Source organism: Oncorhynchus mykiss, chromosome 21, assembly GCF_013265735.2.
Source record: "Oncorhynchus mykiss isolate Arlee chromosome 21, USDA_OmykA_1.1, whole genome shotgun sequence".
NCBI lineage: Eukaryota > Metazoa > Chordata > Actinopteri > Salmoniformes > Salmonidae > Oncorhynchus > Oncorhynchus mykiss.
Genome location: NC_048585.1, coordinates 57,278,692 through 57,292,389, shown reverse-complemented (window position 1 = coordinate 57,292,389; position 13,698 = coordinate 57,278,692). Strand labels below are relative to the sequence as shown.

At 44.1% G+C, this 13,698-nt stretch overlaps 1 protein-coding gene across 1 annotated transcript in view; it reads left to right on the top strand.

The window, feature by feature from the left end:
• The window catches only part of zmp:0000000660 (arf-GAP with Rho-GAP domain, ANK repeat and PH domain-containing protein 2-like), a 257,277-nt gene extending 244,395 nt beyond the window's left edge, over positions 1-12,882 (top strand). Inside the window, exons 29-33 of the mRNA XM_036958269.1 lie at positions 3,022-3,104; positions 7,326-7,361; positions 7,713-7,776; positions 10,223-10,336; positions 12,284-12,882. Coding sequence (XP_036814164.1) covers positions 3,022-3,104; positions 7,326-7,361; positions 7,713-7,776; positions 10,223-10,336; positions 12,284-12,646 — 660 coding nt within the window. The 3' untranslated portion in view covers positions 12,647-12,882. The remainder of the gene's footprint in view (positions 1-3,021; positions 3,105-7,325; positions 7,362-7,712; positions 7,777-10,222; positions 10,337-12,283) is intronic.
• The last annotated feature ends 816 nt before the right edge of the window (positions 12,883-13,698 follow it).

The window sequence follows — 13,698 nt, the reverse complement described above, 5'->3', positions numbered from 1 at the left end:
GAATTGCCAGGGACCTCACGATACGATAATACTTAGTTGCTGATACGATATGTACTGCTATTCGAATACGGTGATTTTTTTTGCGCGTCGTTGTTCCAAAAAATATTGCTCACTATACAGTATGTATGTCTGCTGCAGATAGATGAGAGAAAGGTAACCGACCGCCTCGATTCGGTCTTAAGTAGCAACATTTTCAATTATTTTTTTTTTTTACATTGGATCAAATTAGAGACTCAGAGCTAGAAAGTCATACACAGCAGTTGAGGAACAATGAGAAAGTAATTCAGCTTTGAAAGTTGCTAAACTTTTAAAACCACTTTGAGAAAATGGCCCTTGAATATTTTGGTACACCTACTGGAGAGCTCTTCTTTGTCTACACCCATTCGGCATCGTTCAACACCCTCTTATGCCTTAGCTAGAATATGTCACCACAACAAACCTGCCAAGAGAGGGCCGCGCATTAATTAGAGAGGCAACAAAGAGACTAGAGAAACCCTGAAGGAGCTGCAAAGCTCCACAGCAGAGATTGGAGTATTTGTCCATAGGACCACTTTAAGCCGTACATTCCACAGAGATGGGATTTACAGAAGAGTGTCCAGAAAAAAAGCCATTGCTTATTAAAGAAAAAATAAGCAACCACGTTTGGTGTTCGCCAAAAGGCATGTGGGAGACTCCCAAAACATATGAAAGAACGTACTCTGGTCAGATGAGACTAAAATTTAGTTTTTTGGCAATTAAGGAAAATACTATGTCTGGCGCAAACGCAACACCTCCCATCACCCCAAGAACACCTTCCCCACAGTGAAGCATGGTGGTGGAAACATCATGCTGTGGGGAAGTTTTTCATCGGCAGGGACTGGAAAACTGCTCAGAATTGAAGGAATGATGGATGGCGCTAAATACAGGGAAATTCTTGAGGGAAACCTGTTTCAGTCTTCCAGAGATTTAAGACTGGTGCGGAGGTTAATCTTCCAGCAGGACAATGACCCTAAGCATACTGCTAATGCAACACTTGAGTGGTTTTTAAGAGGAACCATATCAAGGTTTTGGAATGGCCTAGTCAAAGCCCAGACCTCAATCCAATTGAGAATCTGTAGTATGACTTCAATATTTCTGTACACCAGCAGAACCCATCCAACTTGAAGGAGCTGGAGCAGTTTCGCCTTGAACAATGGGCAGAAATACCAGTGGCTAGATGTGCCAAGCTTATAGAGACATACCCAAGAGACTTGCAGCTGTAATTGCTGCAAAAGGTGGCTCTACAAGGTATTCACTTTGGGGGGGTGAATAGTTGTGCACGCTCAAGTTTTCTGTTTTTTTGTCTTATTTCTTGTTTGTTCCACAATAAAAAATATTTTGCATCTTCAAAGTGGTAGACATGTTGTTTAAATGAAATAATACAAACCCCCCAAAAATCTATTTTAATTCCAGGTTGTAAGGCAACAAAATAGGAAAAATGCCAAGGGAGGTGAATACTTTTGCATGCCACTATACAAACATTGTCATAGCTGTAGTATGAATCTGCAGGTAGCTAAAGCTAAAAAACTAGGTTCAATGTTAGCTATCTAACATTAGGCTATAACTAGCAATGCAAATGAATTTCAGATTCTAATAATATTAATACAAAGATCATACATGCAACTTTAGCTAGCCAACCAGCAAGCTAACATTTGTTCGCTAACTAGTGTTACGCTTTAACTTGAAATAAAAATAACTTCCCAACAAAAATTTGAAAATAATATCTGAAAATGTAGCTAGACTCTCATCCGTATACATGGGTGAATGCGTCACGACAGACTGGAACCATTTAACTCTGTTTTGTTTGTAACTACATCTCGTTTGGCCAGCATTCTGTCAAGGTTTACATTACCCATGGCGTGCGCAGAATGTAGCCCATCCCCTTTTCCAACTGATCAATAGTTTTTGTAGTTCTCGATGGCTAACGTCATATCTTTCAAAATCGGCACAGTAAAAAGGACTGTCAACGCATACTGAACAGCTCACCTTATAGATAGAAGCATGCTACATGGTAGACCAATCCAAATTCATCTCCCGACATGTCCAGCCCATCCATTATCTCAGCCAATCATAGCTAGCGGGAATGTTCCTGCCGTTTTCCATGGCTAAACCAACTAGCAACGTAATTGAACAATGTTATTTGTATTTATGGATGTAATTCAAGTTTGTTATTAAGGCAAATTAAAGTTCACATGTTCCAGAAGGCATTTCTGTTCCAAAACACATTCTGATTAAAAAACATGTTCATGTTCAAATCCTGTGAAGTATCTCCTGTGATGTAGTGATGTGCAGAGACACGCATTGAGAGAGAGACACACAGAAAGAGAGAGACATACAGAGAGAAAGACACACACAGAGAGAGACACACACAGAGAGACACACACAGAAAGAGACACACACACACAGAGAGACACACAGAGAGAGAGAGAGACACACACACACAGAGAGACACACACAGAGAGAGAGACATTTATAGAGACACAGAAAGAGACACACAGAGAGAGACACAAAGAGTGTCTAGTCTCCTGAAACGAGTCACAAATTCATTTTGATCAGTCGGAAATTAAAGTGCCGAAAACACGTTGGCTCACTGTTTAAAAAGAAGTTGGAGAACAACCAATAGGATGAAAAATACAGGATGTTTGGTGCAGGTACAGCTGACTAGCGCAAGCTAACGATACTTACAATAGCAAAATTAAATAAAATAAAAAATGGTTCATTTGTCTTTATTTATTTATTTATTATCTACTATTGGAGTCAATTATCGCTACTATCTCGTCCAAAAATAATATTGTGATATGTAACTATCAATATTTTCCTCCATCCAACTATTCTCTGGTAGTGATTGTTTTTGGAAAGCGTATGTTTGGACTGCCTGTCTTTTTGAGACCCCGACAGGTAGTCTGTCAGTCATGACACTTTTGCAAAAAAAAATGCTCTTGCTATTTGGATTGCTTGAAACGGCCTACTTCCCTTGTCTGACTGACTTCCTGTTTGTCCAAGAGCACTAAGCCAGAGAGAGAGGTCCCACTGAAGTTAGTCAAGTGTTACCTAGGACTGAAGAAGAAGCTCAAACCACCCACCAGGTAAATATCACTGATACTTATCACATATACCTTATCAAAGTGTAAATAATATATCTAAGTGTTATTAAGAGATTCATCATTATTAATACCGGTCTTCAATACCTATATTAATATCTTCTTTACTGTGTTATTTTGTCTCTCATGATGTGAGTTCCTCATCTCCGAAAATATGTAACGCCTTCTCTTTCTGTTCCGAGTGCCTCAACATCAAGGCTATCCAAACCACTCCTAACACCCTCACAATAACACCATTGATTAAATGTACACTGGACAAAAATATAAACGCAACATGTGAAGTGTTGGTCCGATGTTTCATGAGCTGAAATAAGAAATCCCAGAAAAGTTCCATACTCACAAAAAGTTTATTTCTCTGAAATTTGTTGCTCAAATTTCTTTATATCCCTGTTAGTGAGCATTTATTCTTTGCCAAGATAATCCATCCACCTGACAGGTGTGGCATATCAAGAAGCTGATTAAAAAGCCTGATCATTACACAGTACCAATTTTTGGCCAGCTTCCTCCGAATGGAGAAATATTGCTGCCACTTTATTTTATTTTCCTAATCTTGTATTATTGTAATTTATAACTCATGTCAAGCCAGCTGCATTTTTGTGGGCATAAGAAGGAGAAGAAGGCACAAGCCAACCCCATGTTTCATGTTACCCAATTAAAAAGCCAACCCAATGTTTCATGTTACCCAATTAACATTTCTGATAATTTTTGGGAGGAATGGAGGGAGTCAAAGAGAGAGAGAGGCTGGGAGGAATGGAGGGAGTCAAAGAGAGACTAGGAGGAATGGAGGGAGTCAGAGAAAGAGAGAGAGGCTGGGAGGAATGGAGAGAGTCAGAGAGAGAGAGAGAGACTGGGAGGAATGGAGGGAGTCAGAGAGACTGGGAGGAATGGAGGGAGTCAGAGAGGCTGGGAGGAATGGAGGGAGTCAGAGAGACAGAGAGAGAGAGAGAGACTGGGAGGAATGGAGGGAGTCAGAGAGACTGGGAGGAATGGAGGGAGTCAAAGAGAGACTGGGAGGAATGGAGGGAGTCAGAGAGACTGGGAGGAATGGAGGGAGTCAAAGAGAGACTGGGAGGAATGGAGGGAGTCAGAGAAACTGGGAGGAATGGAGGGAGTCAAAGAGAGACTGGGAGGAATGGAGGGAGTCAGAGAGACTGGGAGGAATGGAGGGAGTCAGAGAGACTGGGAGGAATGGAGGGAGTCAAAGAGAGACTGGGAGGAATGGAGGGAGTCAGAGAGACTGGGAGGAATGGAGGGAGTCAGAGAGACTGGGAGGAATGGAGGGAGTCAGAGAGGCTGGGAGGAATGGAGGGAGTCAAAGAGAGACTGGGAGGAATGGAGGGAGTCAGAGAGACTGGGAGGAATGGAGGGAGTCAAAGAGGGACTGGGAGGAATGGAGGGAGTCAGAGAGACTGGGAGGAATGGAGGATGTCAAAGAAAGAGAGAGAGTCTGGGAGGAATGGAGGGAGTCAGAGAGACTGGGAGGAATGGAGGGAGTCAGAGAGACTGGGAGGAATGGAGGGAGTCAAAGAGAGACTGGGAGGAATGGAGGAAGTCAAAGAGAGAGAAAGAGAGAGAGTCTGGGACGAATGGAGGGAGTCAAAGAGAGAAAAAGAGAGTGAGTCTGGGAGGAATGGAGGGAGTCAAAGAGAGAGAAAGAGAGAGAGAGGGTGGGAGGAATGGAGGGAGTCAGAGAGACAGCGAGAGAGAGAGACTGGGAGGAATGGAGGGAGTCAAATAGAGACTGGGAGGAATGGAGGGAGTCAGAGAGACTGGGAGGAATGGAGGGAGTCAGAGAGACTGGGAGGAATGGAGGGAGTCAGAGACTGGGAGGAATGGAGGGAGTCAAAGAAAGAGAAAGAGAGAGAGTCTGGGAGGAATGGATGGAGTTAACGAGACAGCAAGAGAGAGAGACTGGGAGGAATGGAGGGAGTCAAAGAGAGAGAAAGAGAGAGAGTCTGGGAGGAATGGAGGGAGTCAGAGAGACTGGGAGGAATGGAGGGAGTCAGAGAGACTGGGAGGAATGGAGGGAGTCAAAGAGGGACTGGGAGGAATGGAGGGAGTCAGAGAGACTGGGAGGAATGGAGGGAGTCAAAGAGAGACTGGTAGGAATGGAGGGAGTCAAAGAGAGAGAGAGGCTGGGAGGATTGGAGGGAGTCAAAGAGAAAGTTAGAAAGACAGGATGGAGGGAGTCAAAGAGAGAGAGAGGCTGGGAGGAATGGATGGAGTTAAGGTGACAGCAAGAGAGAGACTGGGAGGATTGGTGTGAGTCAAAGGGAAAGAGAAGGAGGAATGGAGGGAGTTGAAGAGAGAGAGAGAGAGGCTGGGAGGAATAGAGAGAGTCGAAGAGACGGAAAGAGACTAAACCACATAATTAAGAACAGGCCGACCTGACAAAGGGCTTGGATGAGGTTGAATGGGCTGTGTTAGCAAGCAGTGGGTTTAGATAGGCTACAAGCTTGGAGGAGGTTGGATGGATTAGCTAGCAGGGAGTTTAGATAGGATACAGGCTTGGAGGAGGTTGAATGGGCTGGGTTAGCAAGCAGGGGGTTTAGATAGGCTACAAGCTCGGAGGAGGTTGGATGGGTTAGCTAGCAGGGAGTTTAGATAGAATACAGGCTTGGAGGAGGTTGAATGGGCTTGGTTAGCTAGCAGGGAGTTTAGATAGGGTACAGGCTTGGGGGAGGATGGATGGGTTAGCTAGCAGGGGGTTTAGATAGGATACAGGCTTGGGGGAGGTTGGATGGGTTAGCTAGCAGGGGGTTTAGATAGGATACAGGCTTGGGGGAGGTTGGATGGGTTAGCTAGCAGGGGGTTTAGATAGGATACAGGCTTGGGGGAGGTTGGATGGGTTAGCTAGCAGGGAGTTTAGATAGGATACAGGCTTGGAGGAGGTTGGATATGTTAGCTAGCAGGGGGTTTAGATAGGATACAGGCTTGGGGGAGGTTGGATGGGTTAGCTAGCAGGGAGTTTACATAGAATTACAGGCTTGGGGGAGATTGGAGGGGTTACCTAGCAGGGAGTTTAGATAGAATACAGGCTTGGAGGAGGTTGGATGGGTTAGCTAGCAGGGAGTTTAGATAGAATACAGGCTTGGAGGAGGTTGGATGGGTTAGCTAGCAGGGGGTTTAGATAGGATACAGGCTTGGGGGAGGTTGGATGGGTTAGCTAGCAGGGAGTTTAGATAGGATACAGGCTTGGAGGAGGTTGGATATGTTAGCTAGCAGGGGGTTTAGATAGGATACAGGCTTGGGGGAGGTTGGATGGGTTAGCTAGCAGGGAATTTAGATAGAATACAGGCTTGGGGGAGGTTGGAGGGGTTACCTAGCAGGGAGTTTAGATAGAATACAGGCTTGGAGGAGGTTGGAGGGGTTACCTAGCAGGGAGTTTAGATAGAATACAGGCTTGGAGGAGGTTGGATGGGTTAGCTAGCAGGGAGTTTAGATAGAATACAGGCTTGGAGGAGGTTGGATGGGTTAGCTAGCAGGGGGTTTAGATAGGATACAGGCTTGGGGGAGGTTGGATGGGTTATCTAGCAGGGGGTTTAGATAGGATACAGGCTTGGGGGAGGTTGGATGTGTTAGCTAGCAGGGGGTTTAGATATGATACAGGCTTGGGGGAGGTTGGATGGGTTAGCTAGCAGGGGGTTTAGATTGAATACAGGCTTGGGGGAGGTTGGATGGGTTAGCTAGCAGGGGGTTTAGATAGAATACAGGCTTTGTCTCCTCCTCATCTCCTTGGTTTTCTATCTGTTCTATCACTGACCTAACCTTGTAGCCACAGACCTGTGTGTGTTTGTGTGTTTGTGTGTGTGTGTGTGTGTGTGTGTGTGTGTGTGTGTGTGTGTGTGTGTGTGTGTGTGTGTGTGTGTGTGTGTCTGTCTGTGTGTGTGTGTCGAGGGGGGGGGGGGGTACACCTTGACTCCTAGCATGAGGGCTAAACATAATAATGAACATTGTGTTTGTCTGTATTTGAAAGGACGATCATAAATATATTGATGGTAGTATACTTTTTCCCCCTAAGATGTTTTCTGATCATCCGAGTTCAGAGGTTAGGGTTAGGGTTAGGGTCAGAGGTTAGGGTTAGGGCATCGTCTTGTTTCCTTTTGACTTGACGTGCGAGATGCGAAAACAACTTTTCATCAGAGTGCGGGTCACCAGTTTGCAGAAAAGCGACGTTTAAACCATCTTCTCCCTTTCCTTTAATAGCTGGGGTTTCACCGTCTACACAGACAAACAGCAATGGTGAGTGCTTTTCACTGCTTTTCAATTTCAATAATTCAAAACCTTCACCCTCCTCTTCTGTCGTTTTTATCAAAGTTTGACAGAACAAAAATAAGAAATTGAAGACCGTATGATTTCTCCACCAGATTTGATTAATCAGATGTTTTTCACTGTTAAGAATGAGGCCATTATTTTCCCTCAGCCCCACACCAGTGTTAGGGTATTGGACGTTGTGCCTCTTCAACCACAGATCCAGGATCAGATATTAACCTCGTATGCATATCCTTTACCATTAGGCAGTCTAGTAAAAATCTGACCCTAGGTCAGTGGTTAAGGGGTAATTTATATCTACTATTGTTTTCTGATCCACAGGCATTTCTGCTGCGAGGGGGAGGAGTCTCAAATAGACTGGGTGACTGACATCATCACGATGAAGGTATTTTCACGGTTCGGGAAACTTCTTAGGAAATAAAGGTTGTGTTCAACATGGTCGGTGTTTCACTATGTTCTATCGATTATATAAGCATTGACCAATCAGCTTGTTGAAATGGTGTAAGGAGAACACGTCTGACATAGAACGATCACTCCTGATGCACGTACTACTGTAAGAGCTGGATCCACGGATGTTGTTTCCTTGTACGGCCTCTTTCCACCAAGTGTATGAAAACGTAATAATCCTTGAACGAAAGACAATGATACATATTGAGAATGGTTTGTTGGTCCTCTCCTGTCGCCATTGCTCATTCCCGTGAAAAATTGGTTGATTAACACTCAGGAAAAACTGCATCTTTAAACCATAAATCATATTTACACTCCCATATCATTGTTCATCATTTTCCATTGTAACCTCCCCCCCAAAAAATGGGGACTAACACGAAATACAATACATAAATAAGGGGAAGTGCTGTGAAGTTTTCGAGGTCACTCAGCGATAACATAAATCACATTATCTGCAACATTCTCAGCCACTGGAATAAGGTCAGGGAGATTGTAGCCATCACATTGGTGAGCAGAACACTACAGTACCTACATCTACAGCAGATTTAGCTAAGTGTTGTTTGTGTCAGCGGCTGACAGCACACAGCCGCCATAAATAATGCAAAGAGGAGAGAAGCTACAGATGTTGCAGATGAGCGAGAGAACATCACTCTCCTTTTTCTCCTTCAATTGTTGTTGTTTTCTCTCTCTCTCTCTCTCTCTCTCTTTCTCTCTCTCTCTCTCTCTCTCTTTCTCTCTCTCTCTCTCGCGCTCTCTCTCTCTCTCTCTCGCGCGCTCTCTCTCTCTCTCTCTCTTCTTCAGGGAGAGTTCGGGAGGGTAATTTTCAGTCTCATTTTAGTTTTTTTAATTAAAAGACAAAAACAAAAGCGAGACTATTTTGTTATTGCTATGAGAAAATGTAGCTTTTTAAATGTCGCAAATTCATCAGCACTCATCCTTACTATTCTGAAAAGTGTGTCAGTGCATCTCATAGATACACAAAGAGAAATCTTAGTTTTCCATTGCCCTATTTGTGCGTTGTCGTCTCGTTGCCGACTCTACAACCATCAACTGTGCTTGTTGTTTGTCACAGGTACTTCATGTAAGACCTAGTCTTTAGCGATTTACTTTAGGTCTGTCAGTAAAAGACAGACCTAAAGTGGAAGGCCATATTTTTGGCTAGAGCGTTTGCTAGAGCGTGAGCAACAGTGACTGTTCCCTACTCTCAGCTCTCAGAGTCAGTCCCTAAACAACTAAATCTATAGCAGGGTATAGCAGGCTAAAAGTAGTAGACTCCTCTCAAAGCTTCTAAGACTTGTGAGAAGGATAGAAAGAGAGAGAGAATGAGAGAGAGAGAGAGAGACAGCGAGAGAGAGAGAGAGAGAGAGAGAGAGAGAGAGGGAGAGAGATAGAGACAGCGAGAGAGAGAGAAACAGAGAGAGAGAGAGAGACAGTGAGAGAGAGAGAGAGTGAGAGAGAGAGAGAGAGACAGCGAGAGAGAGAGAGAGAGAGGGAGAGAGATAGAGACAGCGAGAGAGAGAGAAACAGAGAGAGAGAGAGATACAGTGAGAGAGAGAGAGAGCGAGAGAGAGAGAGCGAGAGAGAGAGACAGCGAGAGAGAGAGAGACAGCGAGTGAGAGAGAGACAGCGAGAGAGAGACAGCGAGAGAGAGAGAGAGAGAGACAGCGAGAGAGAGAGAGAGACAGCGAGAGAGACAGCAAGAGAGACAGCGAGAGAGACAGCGAGGGAGAGAGAGAGAGAGAGAGAATACCTATTCTCACTTTCTTTCCTCTTACCTTTTAGCAGGCATTTGGCTTTCGGAAAGTGTTTCCATAGCAACTGGCAAAAGGAAGTCTAGTTTCTTTTTGTTTTGGGGAGTGGTGGAGAGATACAAAAAGTCCATGCACACTTTCCAGCACAAATTAAATGAGGAGATGAAAAGAGTTCAAGAGGTATCTCAGGTCAACCTGTGACCAGGAAGTGGACAAGTCATTAAAGTTTAGTACGAGCAAGCGCGGTCAGGATTTTTTTGTCAGGAACACCGGGTCATCACCCTGCGACTCTCAACTCTCTCCACCCTAACCGGTGGCTCAGTATCGCTGCCTTTAAAAACATACTCAGAGAAAGTTCCAGAGAGACAACGGCAGCAACACTACCTGATATTGCTGAAGATCATGGACAATTGTTAAATTGTTAGGTGTAGTCATTTTTTTTTTAAATCATAAACTGTTGCGCTTTCTCCAACGTCTCCAAGTGGACTCATACTGAACAAAGAATGTCCATGAATTTGTTTTGTCGTACTTGTAATGTCATAGTTTCAAAAATGGTTGCAGAAACTACTTATAGGAAGTGTATCACCATAGACATAGAACAGTGTATTGACTAATGAGTGTCTGTGTCGTCAGCATGGAGGAGACCTCTGGTCAAAGAGCAGAGATCACAGCAAACCTGCAGTTCATAAAAGCATGTCAGCAGCCCAGCCCAGTCCACTGAACACGAAACACAAAACCAGCAAAAACGTAAGTCTCCATATCGTCTCTTCACCATGAATTCAAGCCTACGCATAATTTAGTCAGGAAGTGAATCCAAGCCAATACACTTGACTTGGTTGTTGATCACCCATCCTTTAGCTCTATGAATAGTTGTGTAAGCTGAACTCTTACAGATAAGAGCTTATCATATCATGAGACAGTAGATTACTTTATTTACAGTGCCTTCTGACATTATTCAGACCCCTTGTCTTTTTTCCACATTTAGTTACGTTACATCCTTATTCTAAAATGGATTATAGAAAAAAATATCCTAAGCAATCTAGACATAATACCCCATAATGACATCACAATACCCCATAATGACATCACGATACCCCATAATGACATCACAATACCCCATAATGACATCACAATACCCCATAATGACATCACAATACCCCATGATGACATCACAATACCCCATAATGACATCACAATACCCCATAATGACATCACAATACCCCATAATGACATCACAATACCCCATATTGACATCACAATACCCCATAATGACATCACAATACCCCATAATGACATAACAATACCCCATAATGACAAAGCGAAAACAGATTTTTGGATATTTTTTGCACATTTATTTGAAATAAAAAACAGAAATAGCTTATTTACATAAGTATTCAGACTCTTTGCTATGAGACTTGAAATTAAGCTCAGGTGCATCCTGTTTCCATTGATCATCCTCAAGAACACAGTGGCCTCCATCATTCTATAATGGAAGAAATTTGGAACCTCCAAGACTCTTCCTAGAGCTGGCCTCCCGGCTAAACTGAGAAATCAGGGGAGAAGGGCCTTGGTCAGGGAGGTGACCGTTAACCCGATGGTCACTCTGACAGAGCTCTAGAGTTCCTCTGTTGAGATGAGAGAAGCTTCCAGAAGGAAAACCATCCCTGCACTCCACCAATCAGGCCTTTATGGTAGAGTGTCCAGACAGAAGCCACTCCTCAGTAAAAGACACATGACAGCCCGCTTGGAGTTTGCCAAAAGGCACCTAAAAACTCTCAAACCACGAGGAACACAATTCTCTGGTTTGATGAAACCAAGATTGAACTCTTTGGCTTGAATGCCAAGCATCACGTCTGGTGGAACCCTGAACCATCCCTACAGTGAAGCATGGTGGTGGCAGCATCATGCTGTGGGGATGTTTTTCAGCGGCAGGGGCTGGGAGGCTAATTAGGAGGGAGGCAAAGATGAATGGAGCAAAGTACACAGAGATCATTGATGAAAACCTGCTCCAGAGCGCTCAGGACCTCAGACTGGGGCAAATGTTGACCTTCCAACAGGACAATGACCCTAAGCACTCAGCCAAGACAACGGAGGAGTGGCTTCGGGACAAGTCTCTGAATGGCCTTGAGTGGCCCAGCCAGAGCCAGGACTTGAACCTGATCAAACATCTCTGGAGAGACCTGAAAATAGCTGTGCAGCAACGCTCCCCATCCAACCTGACAGAGTTTGAGCGGATCAGTAGAGAAGAATGGGAGAAACTCCCCAAATACAGGTGTGCCATGCTTGTAGCGTCATACCCAAGAAGACTCGAGGCTGTCAAATGTGCTTCAACAAAGTTTGGAATAAAGGGTCTAAATACTTACAGTATGTAAATGTAATATTTCAGTTGTATTACATTTTCTTTGCAAAAATGTCTAAAAACCAGTTTGATCCTTTGTCATTATGGGGTATTGTGATGTCATTATGGGGTATTGTGATGTCATTATGGGGTATTGTGATGTCATTATGGGGTATTGTGATGTCATTATGGGGTATTGTGATGTCATTATGGGGTATTGTGTGTAGATTGATAAGGGGGGAACATATATAATAAATGTTATAATAAGGCTGTAACCTAAAAAAATCAAGGTGTCTGAAAACTTTCCGAAGGTATGTTCAAGAAATGAACCCTTTCTCTACCTCTCCCTTCCGTAGCCGTCATGCAGAAAGCTGTCCCTAAACATCGGCACACCTCCCAGTGAAGATGAGAAAACAAGGAATAGCGAAGATTGTGTCAGTCTCCGGCACAAAACAGCCATAGTGGCTAATTGCTTGAAGCAGAAGGACCGACTCGTGTCCCCCGGGACTGGTCAGAGAAATGTTTCAGCGGGGGTGATCCAGCCTCAGCGATGTCCCTCTCCACACCCAGAGCCCCAAGCCCCTCAGAGTGGCGTCAAGAACCCAAACAGGAGGCCCGTTCTGATTGGAGAGGGGGGTCTAATGCCCCCCAACCTCCTCAACGAACTTAACTCTGTGCTGAATAAGACTGGCCGAAGCGCCAAGGAGGAGAAGAGCTGATGGAGAGATAGAGAAGCCCAGAGAAAAGAAAAAGATGAAAATGTAAAGTTGAGGCTGAGAAAAAGAAAGTGCAAGAAAGAAAGGGAATGGAAGATGATTTGAATGAAAAACAGAGCGACATTGAGACAGAAAGACTGAGTGAGACAGAAAGACTGAATGAGACAGAAAGACTGAGTGAGACAGAAAGACTGAGTGAGACAGAAAGACTAAATGAGACAGAAAGACTGAGCGAGACAGAAAGACTGAGTGAGACAGAAAGACTGAGTGAGACAGAAAGACTGAGTGAGACAGAAAGACTGAGTGAGACAGAAAGACTGAGCGAGACAGAAAGACTGAGTGAGACAGAAAGACTGAGTGAGACAGAAAGACTGAGTGAGACAGAAAGACTGAGTGAGACAGAAAGACTAAATGAGACAGAAAGACTGAGCGAGACAGAAAGACTGAGTGAGACAGAAAGACTGAGTGAGACAGAAAGACTGAGTGAGACTGAAATACTGAGTGAGATAGAAAGACTGAGCGAGACAGAAAGACTGAGTGAGACAGAAAGACTGAGCGAGACAGAAAGTGAGTGAGACAGAAAGACTGAGTGAGACAGAAAGACTGAGTGAGAGTGAAAGACTGAGTGAGACAGAAAGACTGAGTGAGACAGAAAGACTGAGCGAGACAGAAAGACTGAGTGAGACAGAAAGACTAAATGAGACAGAAAGACTGAGTGAGACAGAAAGACTGAGCGAGACAGAAAGACTGAGTGAGACAGAAAGACTGAGCGAGAGTGAAAGACTGAGTGAGACAGAAAGACTAAATGAGACAGAAAGACTGAGCGAGACAGAAAGACTGAGTGAGACAGAAAGACTGAGCGAGACAGAAAGACTGAGTGAGACAGAAAGACTAAATGAGACAGAAAGACTGAGCGAGAGTGAAAGAGAGACAAAGGGAGAAACTTAAAAAAAAAAACGTGAATAAACAAGTTGTCATTCTCTTCAAGAGGGACACTTGGACCTGTTTTCCAGGAGGGAAATAGAGTTTGGAGTGGAAAACAGGTCCAAGTGCTA